Raw genomic sequence first — 19,813 nt, 5'->3', positions numbered from 1 at the left:
GCGTAGACATTCGCATGCAAACTTCCTGACATTCATACAAATATATTGAGAACCTTCAAATATTTTTGCGCAGACCTCCTTACGTTCACACAAATATGTTATGAAACTGCCAATATGGTTAAAAATCATCAAAAAGATTCATAACATATTTGCGTAGACATTCGCATGCAAACTTGCTGACATTCATACAAATATATTGAGAACCTTCAAATATTTTTGCGCAGACCTCCTGACGTTCACACAAATATGTTATGAAACTGCCAATATGGTTAAAAATCATCAAAGAGATTCATAACATATTTGCGTAGACATTCGCATGCAAACTTTCTGACATTCATACAAATATATTGAGAACCTTCAAATATATTTGCGCAGACCTCCTGTCGTTTACACAAATATGTTATGAAACTGCCAATATGGTTAAAAATCATCAAAGAGATTCATAACATATTTGCGTAGACATTCGCATGCAAACTTCCTGACATTCATAAAAATATATTGAGAACCTTCAAATATATTTGCGCAGACCTCCTAACGTTTACACAAATATGTTATGAAACTACCAATATGGTTAAAAATCATCAAAGAGATTCATAACATATTTGCGTAGACATTCGCATGTAAGCTTCCTGACATTCATACAAATATATTGAGAACCTTCAAATATATTTGCGCAGACCTCATAACGTTTACACAAATATGTTATGAAACTGCCAATATGGTTAAAAATCATCAAAGAGATTCATAACATATTTGCGTAGACATTCGCATGCAAACTTCCTAACATTCATACAAATATATTGAGAACCTTCAAATATATTTACGCAGATCTCCTAACGTTTACACCAATATGTTATGAAACTGCCAATATGGTTAAAAATCATCAAAGAGATTCATAACATATTTGCGTAGACATTCGCATGCAAACTTTCTAACATTCATACAAATATATTGAGAACCTTCAAATATATTTGCGCAGACCTCCTAACGTTTACACAAATATGTTATGAAAATGCCAATATGGTTAAAAATCATCAAAGAGATTCATAACATATTTGCGTAGACATTCGCATGCAAACTTCCTGACATTCATACAAATATATTGAGAACCTTCAAATATTTTTGCGCAGACCTCCTGACGTTCACACAAATATGTTATGAACCTTCGAATATGGTTAAAATTACTTAAAAACTTCACAACATATTTGTGCAATCATCCTTACATTTGCACAAATATGTTGTGAACCTCCAAGTGTGGTTAAAATCACTTAGGAGACATGCATAATATTTGAGCTGACGTTCGCACAAATATGTTGTGAACCTCTGAATATGGTTAAAATTATTGAGGAGATTGACAACATATTTGTGTGAACCTCCTCACGCTCACTTAAATATGTTGTGAACCTCTAAGTATGGTCGAAATCACTGAAGAGTTTCATAACATATTTGCGCGAGCCTCCTCATGATCACACAAATATGTTGCAAACCTCTAAAAGATGAAACTCACTAAGAATATTCGCACTTGCTACAACCTTTCGTTCTCATTTGCGTAGATCTCCCAACATTCACACAATTATCATGCAAACCTCCGAATATAGTAAAAATCATTGACAAGATTCACATAATAGTTGCCCATTCATACAAATCACATAGAGCTAGAGTATAACACACAGATAGAGTTCTCTCAAGAGGTTAAGTCGCAAAAAAAAACACAAATATTTATACAAAGTCTAAAATCATGACTATAAACTTTCAAAGGTTTATAAGATATTTTATGCAAATGTCAAAAGGTTTGGTAAATATCATGTTAATCTCATTAGTTTTATTTTAATTATATGTGAAGGTTTGCAACATATTTATGCTAACGTTGGGAGGTTTGTAACATATTTATGCAAATGTCAAAAAGTTTGCAATATATTTGTGTGAATGTCAAAGGGTTCACAACATGTTTGTGCGAACGTCAAAAGGTTCACATGCAGGTTCAAATGCAAACATCAAAAAGTTTACAACAAATTTATGCGCACAAATATGTTGTGAAGGGTAAAATGGTCCTCAATAAGTCGAGAATCAATGATTTTAGTCATGCCAAGAATTTTGGCATATTTGTGGGTTTCTGCGAGAACAGGCCATTTCCTTAAAAAAAAAAATCCAAATTAGACTTCATATCATTTATGACAGACTAAGATAGATCGGAACAAATTCTTTCAGAGAAATCAGCTAATATTAAGATTTTGGTGGGATATTTAGGTTTAAGACCAGCCATTGAGGAGCCCCGAACTTATTCATGAAGTGGTCGGTACCATCGAGCTTTTATTATATTCTTCCAGAACTAAAATTTTTTAGTCAAACACCCAAGGCATTTGATTTAGTCCAAAAACAAGCTTGCATCTCACTCACATGAGAAAAAAAAAGTTGTCATAACTGCAGACATAACATCAAAGCTTTTCTGGATAAGTTTGTGAAAAGTTTCCACATGTCAACCAGCTGCAATTCTGGAAAACTCCCCTGTTTTCTCACACTTGGGGCCGTGTCTGGACAACATAGATCTCTCCATCTTTCACAACCCCTTCAATGTCCTGTGCAGATCCATACAGGCCTTCAATGAGTTTCCCAACCTCCGAAATTTTTGATAATATCGAGCACTGGTAGCTTATATCAAGTATTAACTTATCAGATGAATAATCCAAAACAACTTTATCCATGGTATCCAACGGCACACTGCAACACACAAACCAAAAGTTAGAGATTAGGAAGACTTATTCAAGTAGGTCATGGTTTAAAAAATTTGGCCACCGAGAGGTTTACCAGCATCAAGGCACAACGATGACCACATGGTTTCTGTATCATGCATCGTAGTATGAAACTGCCAAAGATATGCATGCTATTAATCTATAAAATGTTGACTTGCCTGTCATAAAGCCCGGCACCAGCATAGCCTTCTAGATCTTCTCCATTTGAATCTGACCTGAATATGATGGATTTCTTCTTCATATATAGACCTATCTGCTTGCTAGGGTATCCAACAACCTATAACAGAAACAAGTCAATCACCAGGAAAAACCAACCATCTCTCTCTCTCTCTCTCTCTCTCTCTGTATATTATGATGAGTGTGTTTTTACGCATGTGAGTGTGCATGCATACGGATGCATTTCTGAGATTAATAGCGGATGATTCAAGAAATTCTTTTGGTACCTGCAAGCTGCATCTTGATAAATCAAGGTGAATTGGCTCTGGTAAGATCTATATGTTGCATAGTAATCTATAGAACCACAAATGGTTGCGTGCCACACACAAGCATACATGCATAGACAGTTGATAGATTCCAGCAAGCAAAATACTAGCCATCAATTTTTGGTTATGGAAGGAAAGGAACAGATCTCATGACCGTGTTTTCACATGTAATGCTATGCAGGCATGATTTAGTGTGTCATCAAACTGAAGAGAACAAGCATACAAAATGTAAAATGATTTAAAGAACATGCATCACAAATCATGGTCACAAATATCGGTCTCTGTTATATCTCGGCAAGGCAATTTCTCGCAATAATATAGGTTTAGTTGATAAACCTCAGGAAAATCTTGGCGCTTAAAAAAAAATTAAATATAAAAATAGTAGAAATAAGTAAGAAAAATAACATGTTTAGATAATAAAATGCACAATAAAAAAAGAAAAAATATCTAAAAAAGAAGAAAAACATAGTTAAGATATAGAAAAGAATTACAAATGTAAAAGGTAACTCATAATATCGTGATATTATCGCGATATACATAAATTTCTGATATTTTCAAAATATCATGATATTTTTCCTTTAATTTTTTTTTTAATTTACAGCTATACTGTCACTACATTTTCAAAATATTGCCTATATCTGTGACTATGTTACAAATTCACAACCATGCAGCATTGCCTATGTGAAATGACTAAACCGTGCGTGTGTATGTCTGTGTATCACAGGCAGTCAAATGCTCCTTACATGCACATGGTCTTACCTTGGGCGCTTTTAGATTTGATTTTTTGGTGACAAAGCTCATTGCCCGTCCAGGATATGCACTTACTAGGGATTCTCCCAAGCCCTTGACCACCTATCAGCCAAAAGCATGAAAAGTTTAGCCTTGTTCAAGTTCAACGCTAAAACACATCCAGTATACCTCTGCATATATCTCTGAATTGTCTCCAGACATAGGATTTTTTGTGTGGATAACAAATGCATAATCAGCACAAACAATTTCTTGAATAAGGACAGCCATGCAAATGTCCTGATGATTTACTTTAGTTTTTCGAGTGCTAAGATAGGCTCTTTCATTCCACTTTGAAGCCCATACCTGTTAGGACAAATTAAAAGTATTCAGTTTCTTAGGAACAATAATATCAATTTTAAGTTCATTTCTTCATTGCTTTTACAGTTACAAAGATAATTTTGGGTCATTATCCTAGAAAAGAAACAAGAAAAGAAAATAATTCAAGAGATGGCAACTGTCAAACATCTATTTGCTTGAATCCTACTTAGACAGAAAATACTGTGTTAAAGCACATAAAGTCAGCATATCAAATTTAACCAGCTAAAAACCACAAAAAAAGCTTGAGATCAAATCTATTGTTGCAAGAATATTGTTACAAGGACGCAATAACTAGGTCTCTTTTTCATGATTGGGAAAAATGCATTCAATTTCTAATTATCCTAGTCTAATCCTATGCATACTCTGGCCAATTAGGTCGATAGTCCACCAGACATACATTTAGCTTAAACAATTCTTAAGATAAACTGCGGTGAGGTTACTATGTTACATTGAGTGTTAGGAACTTAGGATCTTGCTCTGAATTCAGATCTAACCTAGGGTATGTTCAATCTGAGCAAGGTGAAGAATGATGACAGGAATTTGGAACTCACAATTTTAGATATATAGATTGTGTTTTGTCAGTTTTTGGATTATCTTACTATACAAAGGAACTATTAGATATTTCTGATATGCTTCCCTGAAACCACACAGGTTTACAGAGAGTCGCAATGGTGGAGAATTAAAAGATGACTTCCTCAAAGCCCAAAGAAGATAGCAGTTGACCAGTTTGGGTATGGACCATTAAGTCCTACACTCATATAATGGGCACATTTTTCTATTTGGATCATGATCCCCCTTAAATTCGTACAGCCAACTAGATTAGAGCTTGCTCCCATCAATTATTCACATAGAACCAATTAATAAAAACTTTATTTATTGCTAGAACACAAAGCAAAGAGGGTGTTTTTAGATGGTGCATAAAAAGAAATTTCCAAACCAATTTCTTCTAAAACATTATTCGTAGGTTTGCCAATGTGTTTGGCTGAAACCATTCCCAGACCCTATAATGAAGCGTTGAAAAAGCAGTAAAACTACCCTTTCAAAGTAACCCTTAGTGTTTCTATTTCCACACAACTTTTCTACTACCAATAACATCCTTTTGAGCACTGGTTGGGCAGGAAAATGATATGTAGGCCCAGTTGGACAACATGAGGCACCTTGCCACATTTTTCTGGCCATTTCATCACCAGAAAATTGTTGAGGAAACCGTACCAAAGACTTACAATTACATCCATTTTAGCCACAATATAATTGAAGAAATGGAAAATACCTCTCGATTAATGCAGAAACCACTCCCATTTTCCATCTGTCCATTGGTTGAATGGATGGAATTTTTTGTTTTTCTGGTTGTTCAATTTCTGATTAAAGAATTGTTGTGCCACTTAGTATTTAGTCCACAATCACTAGAACTATGTTTGTGTGTCTTTGTGTATGAGGTGTGTGAGAGAGAGAGAGCAGATAAAAAGATGATAATGACGATGATGATGGAGAAGATGATGACTGGTGAATGATGATGACATAAAAAATGAAAGTGTGCATGTTAAATAAAAAAATTGATCCAAATGTTGACAAACACTGTAAATTGCAAAGCTAATCTTAGTTCTAAATATTAGTTTTCAACCACATCCATTTTCAAAATCATAATTTATTCAAAATGTCCTCCACATGCAAAAAGATTTATTTTCCAACAAAGACATAGATACATAGACAACTATAAATAAGTCTAATAGCTGGCTTTGCATGTACATGTGAGCATTGCTAAGTTATTCCTCTTTCTTGACCTTCTGCTCCCATGCTCCATTCCCCAGCTACCATATACTGATCGATTAATGAGGTGTGATCTAGGTTGTTATCCTCCAGGTTGCTCCTGGGGATATGATCATCACCTTGGTGCTACCTAAGGATTGTCCAATTTGGAAATCAAATGATTGTAAGTGCATCCAAAAGGATAATTTGCCAACTGAATACCCAGGATATGAATTGGTTAATCGAGCTAAAATTCATTGAACAAAATGACCCCAGCCATCCTCATCTGTTTACTGAAAATTGAGGTGTCTGTGAACAGTTAGGACAACCATAGGATAGCTGATTATTTCTTATTGTACTGTACGGACAGATAATCCATGGTTTGGTGGCACATAGGTAAAGTTGCAGCAGATCCACTTAATGAAACTCAAGTCTGACACAAGCAAAATAACCAAACACTACAAATGCCACTAATGTCCCTAAGACATGTAGAAAAGAAAATCGATCAAGATAAGATATCCACAACCTTCAGACTCCAAACTTCCAAGAAAAAAACAGAAAATAAGCTCCAAAAAACTCATCTCCAGCAGAACGTTTGGTATTGATTTTTATTTTTTTTTCATTTTCATCTCTTTAATCTTTCATGATTGAATGCTGGAAGAAACAATCTCTGATTAAGATAATGGTGCATTCCCATCTAAACTGTTGTATACTTAAACCATGTATAATATTCTCATCATTTTGCTAAAAGATTTACCTATCAAATATATCTTGAACAAAAAAGAAAAATAATATAATGTCAACTAAAAGAACAAGATGCATAAAAAGCAAACCTTCTTTATCGCTTCCCAGGATTCTTTCCATCTTTTTTCACCCTCATCACCAGGCCAAGGAATGCGTGCAAATTTCATCTTGTTCTTGAGGTCATTAATCTGTAAAACCAAAGTGAACCAAGAAATATAGAAACCCAAGCACATAAGGAAATTCGGGTACAACTACATTAATGATATGTCTGCAAAATAAAGTGCTAGTAGTTGCTTTTTCCCCTCCCTTACATGTTAACCATCTTTACTTGACACATATTGCTTGATCACAAGCTTCATAGTTGGCATTAAAGGTACAAATAAATGCAATTAGAACAGTAATTTTATTGTTTGATATGCCATGATAGTTACTCACGTACAATGTATACCAATATCCTCATATACATTGTATACCAATCTCATACAATGCATAAAATGTATACCAATTGATATTAATGTATGTGCTGGTCGAGGTGGAGGCAAATTCCAAAAGGGCCAGCAAGGACATAGAGTAGATCTTATTCCTACACCTATTGTGGATCCCTCTGCTTTAGCTAGAATTTCAATAATAACACGTCAGATGTGTGGGAGACAGGGACACGCGAGCTTAGATTGATATTGGAGGTAAGTTCCGATTTATAGATCTCCTATTGTTGTAGCTCTATCTAACAACACCTTCTCCTGTACATGCGCCAAGGTTGGAACCCAGTGCTCCCATATTCCCACATCCCTCATCTTATAATAGGTTCTCAGGTCACTTCATAGGATATAAACCTTAAGCACTTATTTCAGCCAGTTTGGCAGCATAACCCCACAGGGAACAATGAGCATCTAATGTGAGTGTAGACCAGATGATATGCACAACCAACATCTTTTTACATTTGCACAAAACAACCGATTTTTATATTCTAGAACCACAGCACGGGAATTTAGGTAAACTTTTTAATGTTATGTCATATTATGGAAAAGGAAAAGTGGTCATTGGTGGTGGAAAGCACCATCATATTTAAAACATGATGATGAATTTCTCAAGCCATTAATTTGTGTCTACCAGTGTTGTTAAAAGCGTTGAGGCGTAGCGAGGCGCTCCACCAAAATCCGAGGCGAGGCGTAAGCCTCGAGGCGCAAAGCGTAAGCCTCAAAAAAAAAAAAATTTAAACTTAAAAAAAACTATAAAAATGATCTAAAATTATAAATAAATAAGAAATGCTTTATTGATGAAGCGCCAACCAACACGAAATAAAAAATCTCAAATAAATACGAAAAAAATATGAGATTAACATGTAAAAGTAGCATTAATGCAACAACTTGATCTATCTAATTGCATAAATATGAGCATTCATTCAATAAAAAACTAACATTAACAACAAAATGCTTGTGGCTAGTGTGAGAAATCAGATGTGGGAGTCACCTTACTATCGTAGCAAGAGATAGAGAGAGAGGTAAGAGGGAAGAGAGAAAAAAAATGTTGGGCGGCAATGATGTCTTCTCCCCTTTCTATTGATATTTATATGTTGTACGAGTGGTACAATACAGTACAATAGTACAATACAGTACAGTATGATGTACAATACAGTACAATACAATACAATAGTACAATACAGTACAGTATGCTGTACAATACAGTACAATACAGTACAGTATGCTGTACAATACAGTACAGTAGTACAATACAGTACAGAAATATATTCATTTACATATACATATTTAACAGCCTCCCTCAAGTTGAGGATGATCTTCAATCATGCTCAACTTGCCCTTAAGTAACCAAAATTGATGACTAACCAATCCTTTGGTGAAGATGTCTGCTACTTGGTCTTCTGATCTGACATACGAAGCCTCAATTTCTTCTGTTTCAATCTTTTGTCTAACAAAATGCTGATCAATCTCAATGTGCTTCGTGCGACAATGATGAATAGGGTTAAAAGAAATATTAATGGCAATTTGATTATCACATAAAAGCAGAGAGGAAGAGATAGGTTCATTCAACTCTTGAAGAAGATGCCGTACCCAAGTGACATCAGCTGTCCCTGCTGCCATTGCCCTGTACTCTGCCTCAGTGCTGGATTTAGCAATGGCCTTTTGTTTCTTACTACTCCAAGTGACAATATTTGGGCCAATAAAAACACAATATCCTGAAACCGACCTACGCTCATCAGGGTCCCCACCCCAATCTGCATCACAATATGTAAGTAAACGGTGTCCTGTAGTGAAGCTTTCATCTTTGTGATAGAGCAATCCATCTCCAATAGTCCCTTTCAGATATCTGAGAATACGCTTAATACATTCCATATGACAATCAGTGGGAGCATGCATAAACTGAGATGCTTGATTTACAACATAAGCAATGTCAGGTCTTGTAAATGTAAGATATTGCAACATACCAACAATGCGGCGATATAAAGTGGAATCATGATATAATTGGCCTTATTTTGCACTAAACTTATGATTTAAGACAGATGGGGTGCTGAGAGGTTTACAATTAATCATACCAGTGGTGTGAAGAATGTCAAGAGTATACTTGTGTTGACTTAGAGTGAGTCGATCATCTTGTCTATCGACTTCAACTCCCAAGAAGTATCGCAATGGGCCTAAGTCCTTCATCTTGAATTTGGCCATGAGTAAAGACTTGACCAAGGCAATATGTGCATCATCACTCCCAGTGATAATGATGTCATCAACATATATAAGAACCCAAGTAGTAACATGATCATTCTTATACATAAATAAAGAATGATCAAGTATACTCTTAGAAAAGCCATGCTGCTGAATTTCCATGGAGAAACTCTCAAACCAAGACCGAGATGCCTGATTTAAACCATAAAGAGACCTTCTCAATTTACAAACCCATGTAGCCGCATCATGTTCACTATATCCAGGAGGTTGCTCCATATACACCTCTTCCTTCAAGTCCCCATGTAAGAACGCATTCTTGACATCCAACTGGCTAAGAGACCAACCATGCTGAAGTGCCAAAGTGAGGATCACACGAATGGTGCCAATTTTGACAACAGGGCTAAAAGTTTCCTCATAATCTTGCCCATATTGTTGTGTGAATCCGCGTGCAACAAGGCGAGCTTTATATCTTTCAATGCTACCATCTGGTTTACGCTTGATCTTGTAAACCCATTTGGAACCAACAACATTTCTATCAACAGGTCGAGGAACAATATCCCATGTATGACATTCATGAAGTGCTGCCATTTCTTCGTTCATAGCTTCAACCCAAGCTCGAAAATGGGCTGCCTGATGGAAAGTAGACGGCTCTTTCTCTTTGGCCACATTGGTTAGAAACAACTGAAAGTCAAGAGAAAAATTGTTGTAACTAACCCAACGATGGATAGGATGCCTTTCACGTGTGGATCGTCGAAGAGGGGGAGCCTCGTGAGATGGAGTTGAAGGGGCTCCTCGACGGGCATAAACCAAACCTGAAAACCGTGAAGGTGCATCCTGGATGATGGAGTTGTCTGCTTCAAACTGAATTGGTTCATCAACAACAGGATCTCTGATAGAGTCATATAGCAAAGTATCACAAAGCCATGAATCATAAGTAGTTTGCTCATATACCTGAGAAGTATCACAAGTGCTGAAATGGTCATCATCAAAAACAACATTTCTAGACACCTTAATCTTACCCAAAAAAGGATCATAACATCTATATCCTTTATACCCATCGGCATATCCCAAAAATCTGCACTGAACTGCTCTGTCCTGAAACTTGTTACGTAAAGAATGATCCACATGGACATAACAAATGCATCCGAAAGCATGCAAATCATCATAAGAAGGGTGAGAAACGTGAAGCAAATAATAAGGAGACTGATCTCCTAATAATTCCATAGGCAACCTGTTAATGATATGCACTGCAGTGTGAAAGGCCTCAGTCCAAAGAGAGAAAGAAATATCAATATTGTGCATCATACTTAACGCGGTTTCAACAATATGCCGATGCTTACGTTCTGCTACTCCATTCTGTTGTGGAGTGTAAGGACAAGAGGAGTTACGTGTGATGCCATGGTCCTTTAAATATTCACTAAAATCATGAGATATGTATTCTCCACCACCATCACACTGGAAATAAGTGATATTTGAATTGAAAAGGTTCTGAACAAGAGCATGGAATTGTTTGAAAAGTTTGAACACTTCAGATTTAGATTTCATAAAGTAAATCAAAGTGTAACGAGTGAAAGAGTCAAGAAATAACACATAATAACGAGAGCCAGATAGAGATGAAACAGGAGCTGGGCCCCAAACATCAGAGTGAATAATTTCAAATGGCTTGGAAGCTCTTTTATTGATACTTTGAAAGGGAAGTACATGACTCTTGCAGACATTACAACTAGGACACTTATGATCTAATTTGACTTTGGGAATAAAACCCTGAGAAGACAATTTGTCAAGGAACCCTTGACTACAATGACCTAACCGACGATGCCAAGAAACTGGCTTATTACATTGCATAACAGAAGAAGACTGACTCAAATAAGCAGGAAAAGATGGAGACACGGTAGATGACATCTTCAAAGTCCCGGGGGCTGCTTCGAAGACGTACATGTTTCCGCGTCGTTCACCCTTAGCGAGCATCTTCTTGGTTCGAAGGTCCTTAAGACAAACAGAAGACGGAGTAAATTCCATGGATGAATTTGTTTCATCAACCAATTTAGAAACAGATAAAATGTTTTTCTCAATGGCAGGAGTGAGTAAGACATTTTTCAATGGTAGTGTAGATTGTGACAAAGAGAGAGATGCATTTCCAGTATGAGAAATAGGGTGGTGGGAACCATCTCCCGTGACAATAGTGCCAGTGCCAATATAAGGAACCATGTTGGAAAGTTTACCTGCATCAGAAGTAACATGTGCGGCTGCTCCAGAATCAATATACCAAACTCCATCATCATTCTGACGCAAATTCATGTTGTTAAATGCAGTCATCAGAATTTGTTGCACATCATGTGGCAACCCTGCACTCTGTCCCTGATCAGTACCCTGATGTGCTCGAAAATTTCCCTGCGGCTGCCCCTGAAACTGTCTAACATTCATCTGTCCAGCTCTTGGTCCTGGCCTCCCTGCCTTGTTGCGATTCTGTGGGTTGCGCCAACAATCTGCTTTCACATGGCCACGCTTGTTGCAATGGAAGCAAGTAGGGACACGGGTACCTCTAGTGGCAGGTGGAGCAGTAGGAGTAGGAAGGAGTCCTCCACGGCCCATATGAGCAGCAGGTGGACGAAATGAGGTAGACCCAGATGTAAACATGACAGGATGAGGATCATCAATAAGATGATCTTGAGTCAAACTAACTTCATACTGTAGGAGTTTGGCCTGTAAATCCTCAAAGCATGGAAGTGTAGAGGCAACCTGTAATGCAGTGCAAAACATACGATATTGGGGCCCAAGGCTTCCCAATACCTACTGAACAACATCTCTGTCAGAAACAGGATATCCAATAGCGGCCAACTGATCAATGATAATTTTGATATCCCCTAGAAATTCAGTAATGGTCTTAGTTCCCTTTCGCATAGATTGGAACTGCCATTTCAGTTGAAGTGCACGTGATTCAGAAACCTGTGAATAAGAGTGAGCAAGATGTCTCCATAGTTCTGCAGCAGTAAAATGGTCAGAGATAGTTTGTAATATACGATCAGATAACGTGACAGTCAAATAGGCAACCACAGATTGGTCCTTCTGAAACCAAACATCATACGCAGGATTTGGAATAGCAATGCAACTCACCTTCCCATCATTACCAGTTACATCTTGCGTAATAGTCATAGGTGGGGCGGGTGATCCCCCATCCAGATGCCCGGAAAGACCATGACTTCGGATAAACGGCAGAATTTGGCGTTTCCAAAGTAAGTAGTTATCATGAGTTAATTTGTGAGAAACAAGTTGAGAAAGAAATCCGGGGCTGATTTTAGAATCCATAAGGAAGAAGATCAAAGATGAATCAAATAGCACGACAAAAATTCGTAGGTTGTACGGACAGAACCGTACGGACAGAAATTTTTGAGTTTTGGAAATCACGATTTTTTAGTTAATCGTGCAGAATGTACGATTTATCAACTATATTGCAAGAAATAGATAAGAAATCACAAGAAGTTTGAGAAAAGAGGCACTTTTGAGAAATGAGGGTGACGTCGAAATATAGTGATTCAACGGAGAAACAACAGAGAAAAGATGAAAAAAAACACTTTCCTTGAGAACGCCCAAAAACGCACGTCAAGGTCCTTAGGGGCCTTCCAGATGATCGTGATTACCACGCCCTTGGCTTTGATACCATGTGAGAAATCAGATGTGGGAGTCACCTTACTATCGTAGCAAGAGATAGAGAGAGAGGTAAGAGGGAAGAGAGAAAAAAAATGTTGGGCGGCAATGATGTCTTCTCCCCTTTCCATTGATATTTATATGTTGTACGAGTGGTACAATACAGTACAGTATGATGTACAATACAGTACAATACAATACAATACAATAGTACAATACAGTACAGTATGCTGTACAATACAGTACAATACAGTACAGTAGTACAATACAGTACAGAAATATATTCATTTACATATACATATTTAACAGCTAGGCTATAACAACACACTTTCAATCCCGCTTTTCCTCCATTTAGTGAAGCAAGCATAGTGTTTTGCATGGCACCCATAACCACATTTAGGTTCCAGTCATCCATATCGCCATTCCTGTCATTAGGACCTCACTGATGCAAGTTGTTTTCATCAAATTGGACCCTGTGTATGTGATCTATATCATCCATTTAGTGAAGATCGGCATTTGAATAGACAGAATCCGACTTATGTGCAAGACTTTTTTGCTGATTCAAAAATCAATAACCATTAATAAAAACATGGTTTTTTTGTTAAAGAACACTGTCAAAATAAATTGAAAATCATGTTTTTTTTTGTTAAAGAACACTATCAAAAGATTGATTTCTATTAAATCAACCGTGCTGAACCCATCGATAGGGCCAGATTGATCAAAATAACTTAGTACCAATGAGATCCCAGAGGGAGTTATGACCACAGAGGATGATATAGGGATGAGTGGAGCCGGGTTCCCCATAAACGTAGGTTACACGGTTTCACAAAGAACAAATGACAAAAGAAGAAGCTGGGGAAAAACACACAGATCTTACCTGTCACCGGAATGTGCAGAGGTCGCCGGAATGGACGGCGGTGGCGGTGGCGGTGAGTCGCTGGCCGATGGCGAGTGGTGGCCGGCGGCGAGTGGTGGCCGGCGGGTCGCTGATGGCTTCTCAGCAGAGGAAAGAAGAAGGTGGAAGAGTGGTGGCCGGCGGCGAGTGGTGGCCGGCGGGTCGCCGATGGCTTCTCAGCAAAGGAAAGAAGAAGGTGGAAGAGTGGTGGCCGACGGCGAGCGGTGGCCGGCGGCGAGCGGTGGCCGGCGGCGAGCAGTGGCGGGGGACGAGAGGGGACGGAGTGGAGAGAGAAGGGGCGAGGGCTTTCCCTCGCCCCGAAGCGTCTGTCTTTTTTAAAGACAGGTTCTCGATCTTTCGAGAATACGGGCCCGGATCCGGGTCGATCTCGGGTCCGGGCCATCCGATTTCTTAATGTGCGCCTCAGTTTGAGGCGCGCCTCGCCTCAAGGTGTACGCCTCAAGGCGCATGAGGCGTACGCCTTGAGGCTGTTGCGCTTTTTAAGTGCGCCTCAAGGCAAAAAGGGCCTCGCCTCGAGGCGAGGCGCGCTTTTTGCGCCTTGAGGCGCGTTTTTAACAACACTGGTGTCTACTTAAGACCATATGAAGGCCTAAAATGATTAAGCCAGGCTAAAGATTGATGCCAGGTGATTTTTTTGTCACCATCCTCCAAATGGCCCTATATATATATATATATATAGGGGAGAGAGAGAGAGATGCAGATATGCATGCAAACAAAAAAAAGGGACACCCAGCATAGTGAATGAGAGACTCATTTGAACCTATGTCACATGGGTGCGGGGATTCGGCACTTCCAAAAAAACCGGGTGCGGGGGTGCGGCAGGGGCAAAAATGTAAAAAAAAAATTATATATATATATATATATATAATTTTGAAGTTTTAACAGTTTAACATTTAACAGTAAACATTGTCATAAACTCATAATATGATTGATCATGCATGCAGTATATCAACCTAAATATCAAATTATCAATCAAATAAGTAAAGCAATTACATAAATCGACCTAAATATCAATCAAATAAGTATTGCATAAAAGAACTAAATTACATACCAAAGTATATCCTGATGAAGTAATGGATGCTAATAATTTTCTTCTTCATCATCAAATGCATCATTAGAAGGAATACTGGGCTCAGCTAAATCCATGTTTGTTACGTTGAATTCATGTTCTCCCTCGAAGTCACACTCTTCTGGGTTTACATCCCAAAATTTGGATGTTCCTTGTCTGCATTATAAACCCAATTCGAAAATGATAAATACAATACAAGTATATTTAAATGAAAACTAAGAAATAATCAAATAACTAAGAGAGCAAATTAGTACCTGTATTCATCATTGCTTCGCGAAAGTAATCGAAGATTTGAATGAACATATACTAAATCCTCTGCACGCTTGCTGGTGAGTTTATTTCTCTTCATGTTGTGGATTTGAGAATATGTGCTCCAATTTCTTTCACAACAAGATGAACTAGCAGGCTGCGATAGCAATCTTAATGCAAGACGTTGCAGAAGAGGTGTTTCTGATCCAAATGTTGACCACCATGTGATAGGATCTATATTATCTTCTTCTCTCGCGAATAATGCCGGTGCATATAATCTCGAAGATGAAAATTTTCCAAACTCTTGTGTGACTTGATGTAGAAGATATGCTTCTGGAAAAAGTCTTGTCATACACATATTTCTATGTCTTGATAGCTCTGGGTCTAAATTTGGAGGGACACGACCAATACCACCAGCCCGCCACTTATTTGCATAATATTTTGGATTAAGAGAATGTGCCATGCAATGCAAAGGAGTGTTGCTCTTATCCCATCTTCTGACTAAAATTGAATGAATATGATTAAAAAAATCTGAATCATCCAATGCAGGATTTTTTTCTTCATGCATGAAAACTATAGCTTGTATTTTTTCAATCATATTATCCCACATTTCATAAACTCTGTGAAGCATGGGCTCATCCTTATCAACTTCTCTTAACATTTCCCAAATAGGTTGCGTAAATTGAAGGAAGTATACCACTCTGTCCCAAAACTCATCATCAAGAATGAATTTCTTAATTTCTTAAGCCTTCATATCATCATCAACACGATAGAATGTCCAATTTTCATCAGTCACCATGTTAATCAAAGCATTCTTCACTCTTGTAATCCTCTTCATCATCACAATGATGGATGCAAAGCGTGTTTCAGCGACCTTCAACAATTTCAAATCAGAATGCCTATTAAATATAGCATTAGCACGATGGTGGTTAACAACAAAATTCCTAATGCTTTTGACATTTCTTTCTAAATCTTCAATCCATGAACATAAAGCATATGCTTGTGAATTTTCTTCTTCTTTGGGGTTGCATATGCTCTTTAGGGCTAGATTTAAGCTGTGTGCTACACAGGGAGTCCAAAAAATATGAGGGTACTCACTCTCCAAACTCAACGCTGCACTTTTACAAACCGGAGCGTTGTCTGTAATGATTTGTACCACTTTCTGATCACCCACTTCTTTTATCACTTCTATAAACAATCCCTTCAAATACTCTGCATTTTTATATTCCCCAGATGCATCAACTGCTTTCAAGAATATTGGGCCACTAAGCCAACAAACAATGAAATTGATTAATGGACGCCTTTGAATATCTGTCCATCCATCAGACACAATGGAAACTCCATTTTGCTCCCATGAATATTTTTTAATTTCTAGCAACCTCTCCACGTTTGCCCTCTCTTCTGCAAGAAGTGTGGTTCGTATTTTTTCTGAACTTGGAGGCACATAACCACTCAAATTACAATTTGCCAAGGATGTAACTAAATCCTTCCAATAAGGATTTCTAGCCGCATTAAATGGGAGTGAACCAGAATAAAAATACCTCCCAACTTTTCTATCCAATTCTTCTCTTCCATATGTATTGAATGCTGCTTGTATCGTTCCTCTACCTCCTAGATTGACTTTTCTTTTTTTTTCAGCATCTTCTTGGTGGCTTGCAAATGGCACACTGAGTGCAGAAGAATCGGCCATTGCCTTTGTCTTCTCATATTCTTCTTGTATTTTCTTGTATTGCCTTCGCATTGCCTCATCAACTTTTCTGCAAGCTGAAATGCCATGTCCTGGTATCTTCAACAAATGAGCCTTCACTCTTGTGTAAGACCCAACAAAATCTTTTTCGCAGAGCTTGCATCGAAATCTTTTGTTTCCACCACCTCCTTCTCCAGTTTTTGCAAGTTTATCTACATGTATCCATAGTGGCCCCCACATCATCAATCCCATTGCAACTATCAGCAAAACTAGCAGCAGAACTCACATGTTGGGATGAGGATGACGCAAGTCCTTTCCCTTTATCCGTCATTTTTATCCTGAAAAAAAAAAATACATTACAATTTTCAAATCAATTCGAAAACACAGGGAGAAGGGGGGGCTCAGCCCCTCCCCTGCCAACCCAACAAGAGAGCGAGAGCGAGGGGGGCTCGGCCCCTCCCCTATCGACCCCAAAAAAAAAACAGATAGGGGAGGGGCCCCCTGTCGACCCAAAGAAAAAAAACAGATGGGGCTCGGCCCCTCCCCTATCGACCCAAATAAAAAAACAAACAGATGGGGGAGGGGCTCGGCCCCTCCCCTGTCGACCCAAAGAAAAAAACATATGGGGGAGGGGCTCTACCCCTCCCCTGTCGACCCAAAAAAAAAAAAAAACAAATGGGGGAGGGGCTCGGCCCCTCCCTTGTCGACCCAAAGAAAAAAACATATGGGGGAGGAGATCGACCCCTCCCCTGTCGACCCAAAAAAAAAAAAACAAATGGGGGAGGGGCTTGGCCCCTCCCCTGTCGACCCCAAGAAAAAAACATATGGGGGAGGGGCTCGACCCCTCCCCTGTCGACCCAAAAAAAAAAAAACAAATGGGGGAGGGGCTTGGCCCCTCCCCTGTCGACCCAAAGAAAAAAACATATGGGGGAGGGGCTCGGCCCCTCCCCTGTCGACCCAAAAAAAAAAAAAAGATGGGGGAGGGGCTCGGCCCCTCCCCTGTCGACCCAAAGAAAAAAACATATGGGGGAGGGGCTCGGCCCCTCCTGTGCCGAAAAACGAGGGAGCAGGGGAGGCTCAGCCCCTCCCCTGCCGACCCAACAAGAGACCGAGAGAGGGGGGGGGGGGTGCTCGTGTTAAAATGTATACACAAAAGCATTATTGTAAGTATAAATATATATACTTATATACATAGAGATATGTATACATATATTATATGTATACGTATCTCTATATATAAGTATATATATTTATACATTTTTTTCTTTTTACCCGATAAGGGTATTTTTGTCTTTCCACATTTTGCGCATATCCCATTTGGAATATGCTGTACTTTTTTTCCCTTTTCTTTTTATTTTTTGTAATTCTTTTTTTTCTTTTATTTTTGCCTTTTTGCACATTCAAAAAGGGGCATTGGGGGTCTCCCCAATAGAGTCGTTGGGGAGCCCCCAACAGTCACAATTGTGACCGTTGGGAGCTCCCCAACGACTCCTTTGGGGAGCCCCCTCTTGCTCTCTTCTTTCTTGTATAAATAGGGGTGTTCCCCCTTGTTGTAGAATAAGCTTGAGAGTCTCAAGCATTTACTTTTATATATTGAAATACATGCATTATTGCATGTTTATTATTTATACACTTTTTGTGTATTTTGTTCAAGTGTTGTGAGAGTGCTTTCGTGCACTTCTTTTATAAGGTTTTTATGCTTGTTTATGTATTGTCTCTTCGTAGACAATTTCACATGGTATCAAAGCTCGGTTGGTGATTGGAGATCGTGAGATCCGCCTTTGTTCGAGTGCCTCGAAAACCATGCCTTCGGATTTTTTGAGATTGAAGTGGTGGATCTTGCTTCTCAAATATTTTAGAAGGATCTTGTGCTAAGAAGAAGTTGAAACATCGTATTGGTACGTCTTTTTTCTTCTTCTCTCTACGTCTTAATGGGTGAGAAAGAGTCTCACTTTGCCCTTGGCTTCAAGTTGAATGGGTCCAACTATCATATTTGGGCCGGGAATATGAGGCCCACATAAAAGGAAAAGGATTGTGGGGTTATGTGCAAGGAACAATTCCGGAACCGGAACCCAAGATAACCATAATGGACGGAAGTGAAATCAAGATTCTTGAGGGAGAGGAAAGGATCAAAGCTCTTGAAGAATACTCAAAGAAACACGACGAATGGGAAATGAAGAATTTCAAGATTCTTTCTTGGTTCTTCGCATCTGTCGAAATGAAGATTAATGCCAACATTATCAAATTCAAAAAGGCATCGGAAGCTTGGCATTATCTCGAGAAGATGTATACATCAAGAGACCTATCTCATAAGTATTACCTTCAAAAGAAGGCCCTCTCCCTTACTCAAGGTGAAATGTCTATTAGGGAATATTTTGCCGATCTTTCCTCTATTTGGGATGAGCTCTCTATGCTTGAACCAAAATGGAGTGGAGAGGCAATTGAACTCCGCCACAAGCAACTTGAAGAAGATCGTTTCTTCAATTTTTTGAATGGGTTGAGACCGGAATTTGAGCAAATAAGGTCATCACTTCTATCCTCATTTACTCCTCCCTCTCTTGAAGATGTTCTCACCAAATTAAGTGGTGAGGAGACTCATATGAATTTATGTAAACAAGGACCAAGTGTTCTTATGGTTCCTTGTAATTATGAAGAAAATAATGAGGTTAATGCCGTATCAAGACCCGAAAATAATGTAAAGACCTATCGTCCTCCTCACTTTAAATTCCAAAATCAAGGAGGA

General features: G+C 38.5%; 1 protein-coding gene across 3 annotated transcripts in view; it reads right to left on the bottom strand.

The window, feature by feature from the left end:
• Nucleotides 1-2,232: 2,232 nt before the first annotated feature.
• The window catches only part of PWD (phosphoglucan, water dikinase), a 127,579-nt gene continuing 109,998 nt past the window's right edge, over nt 2,233-19,813 (bottom strand). For 2 of the 3 annotated variants that reach the window (XM_089998639.1, XM_089998640.1), the window contains exons 27-31: nt 6,919-7,017; nt 4,151-4,324; nt 3,992-4,084; nt 2,909-3,027; nt 2,233-2,718 (exon numbers count right to left, since the gene is read on the bottom strand). In XM_089998639.1, coding sequence (XP_089854765.1) covers nt 2,514-2,718; nt 2,909-3,027; nt 3,992-4,084; nt 4,151-4,324; nt 6,919-7,017 — 690 coding nt within the window. In that variant the 3' untranslated portion in view covers nt 2,233-2,513. The remainder of the gene's footprint in view (nt 2,719-2,908; nt 3,028-3,991; nt 4,085-4,150; nt 4,325-6,918; nt 7,018-19,813) is intronic. The other variant, XM_089998641.1, reaches the window with a different exon arrangement.

The sequence above is a fragment of the Nuphar pumila genome, chromosome 3 (assembly GCF_984573655.1).
Source record: "Nuphar pumila chromosome 3, dmNupPumi1.hap1.1, whole genome shotgun sequence".
Taxonomy (NCBI): Eukaryota; Viridiplantae; Streptophyta; class Magnoliopsida; order Nymphaeales; family Nymphaeaceae; genus Nuphar; species Nuphar pumila.
Note: the sequence above shows the minus strand (reverse complement) of the source record. Positions and strands in the feature narration are given on the sequence as shown.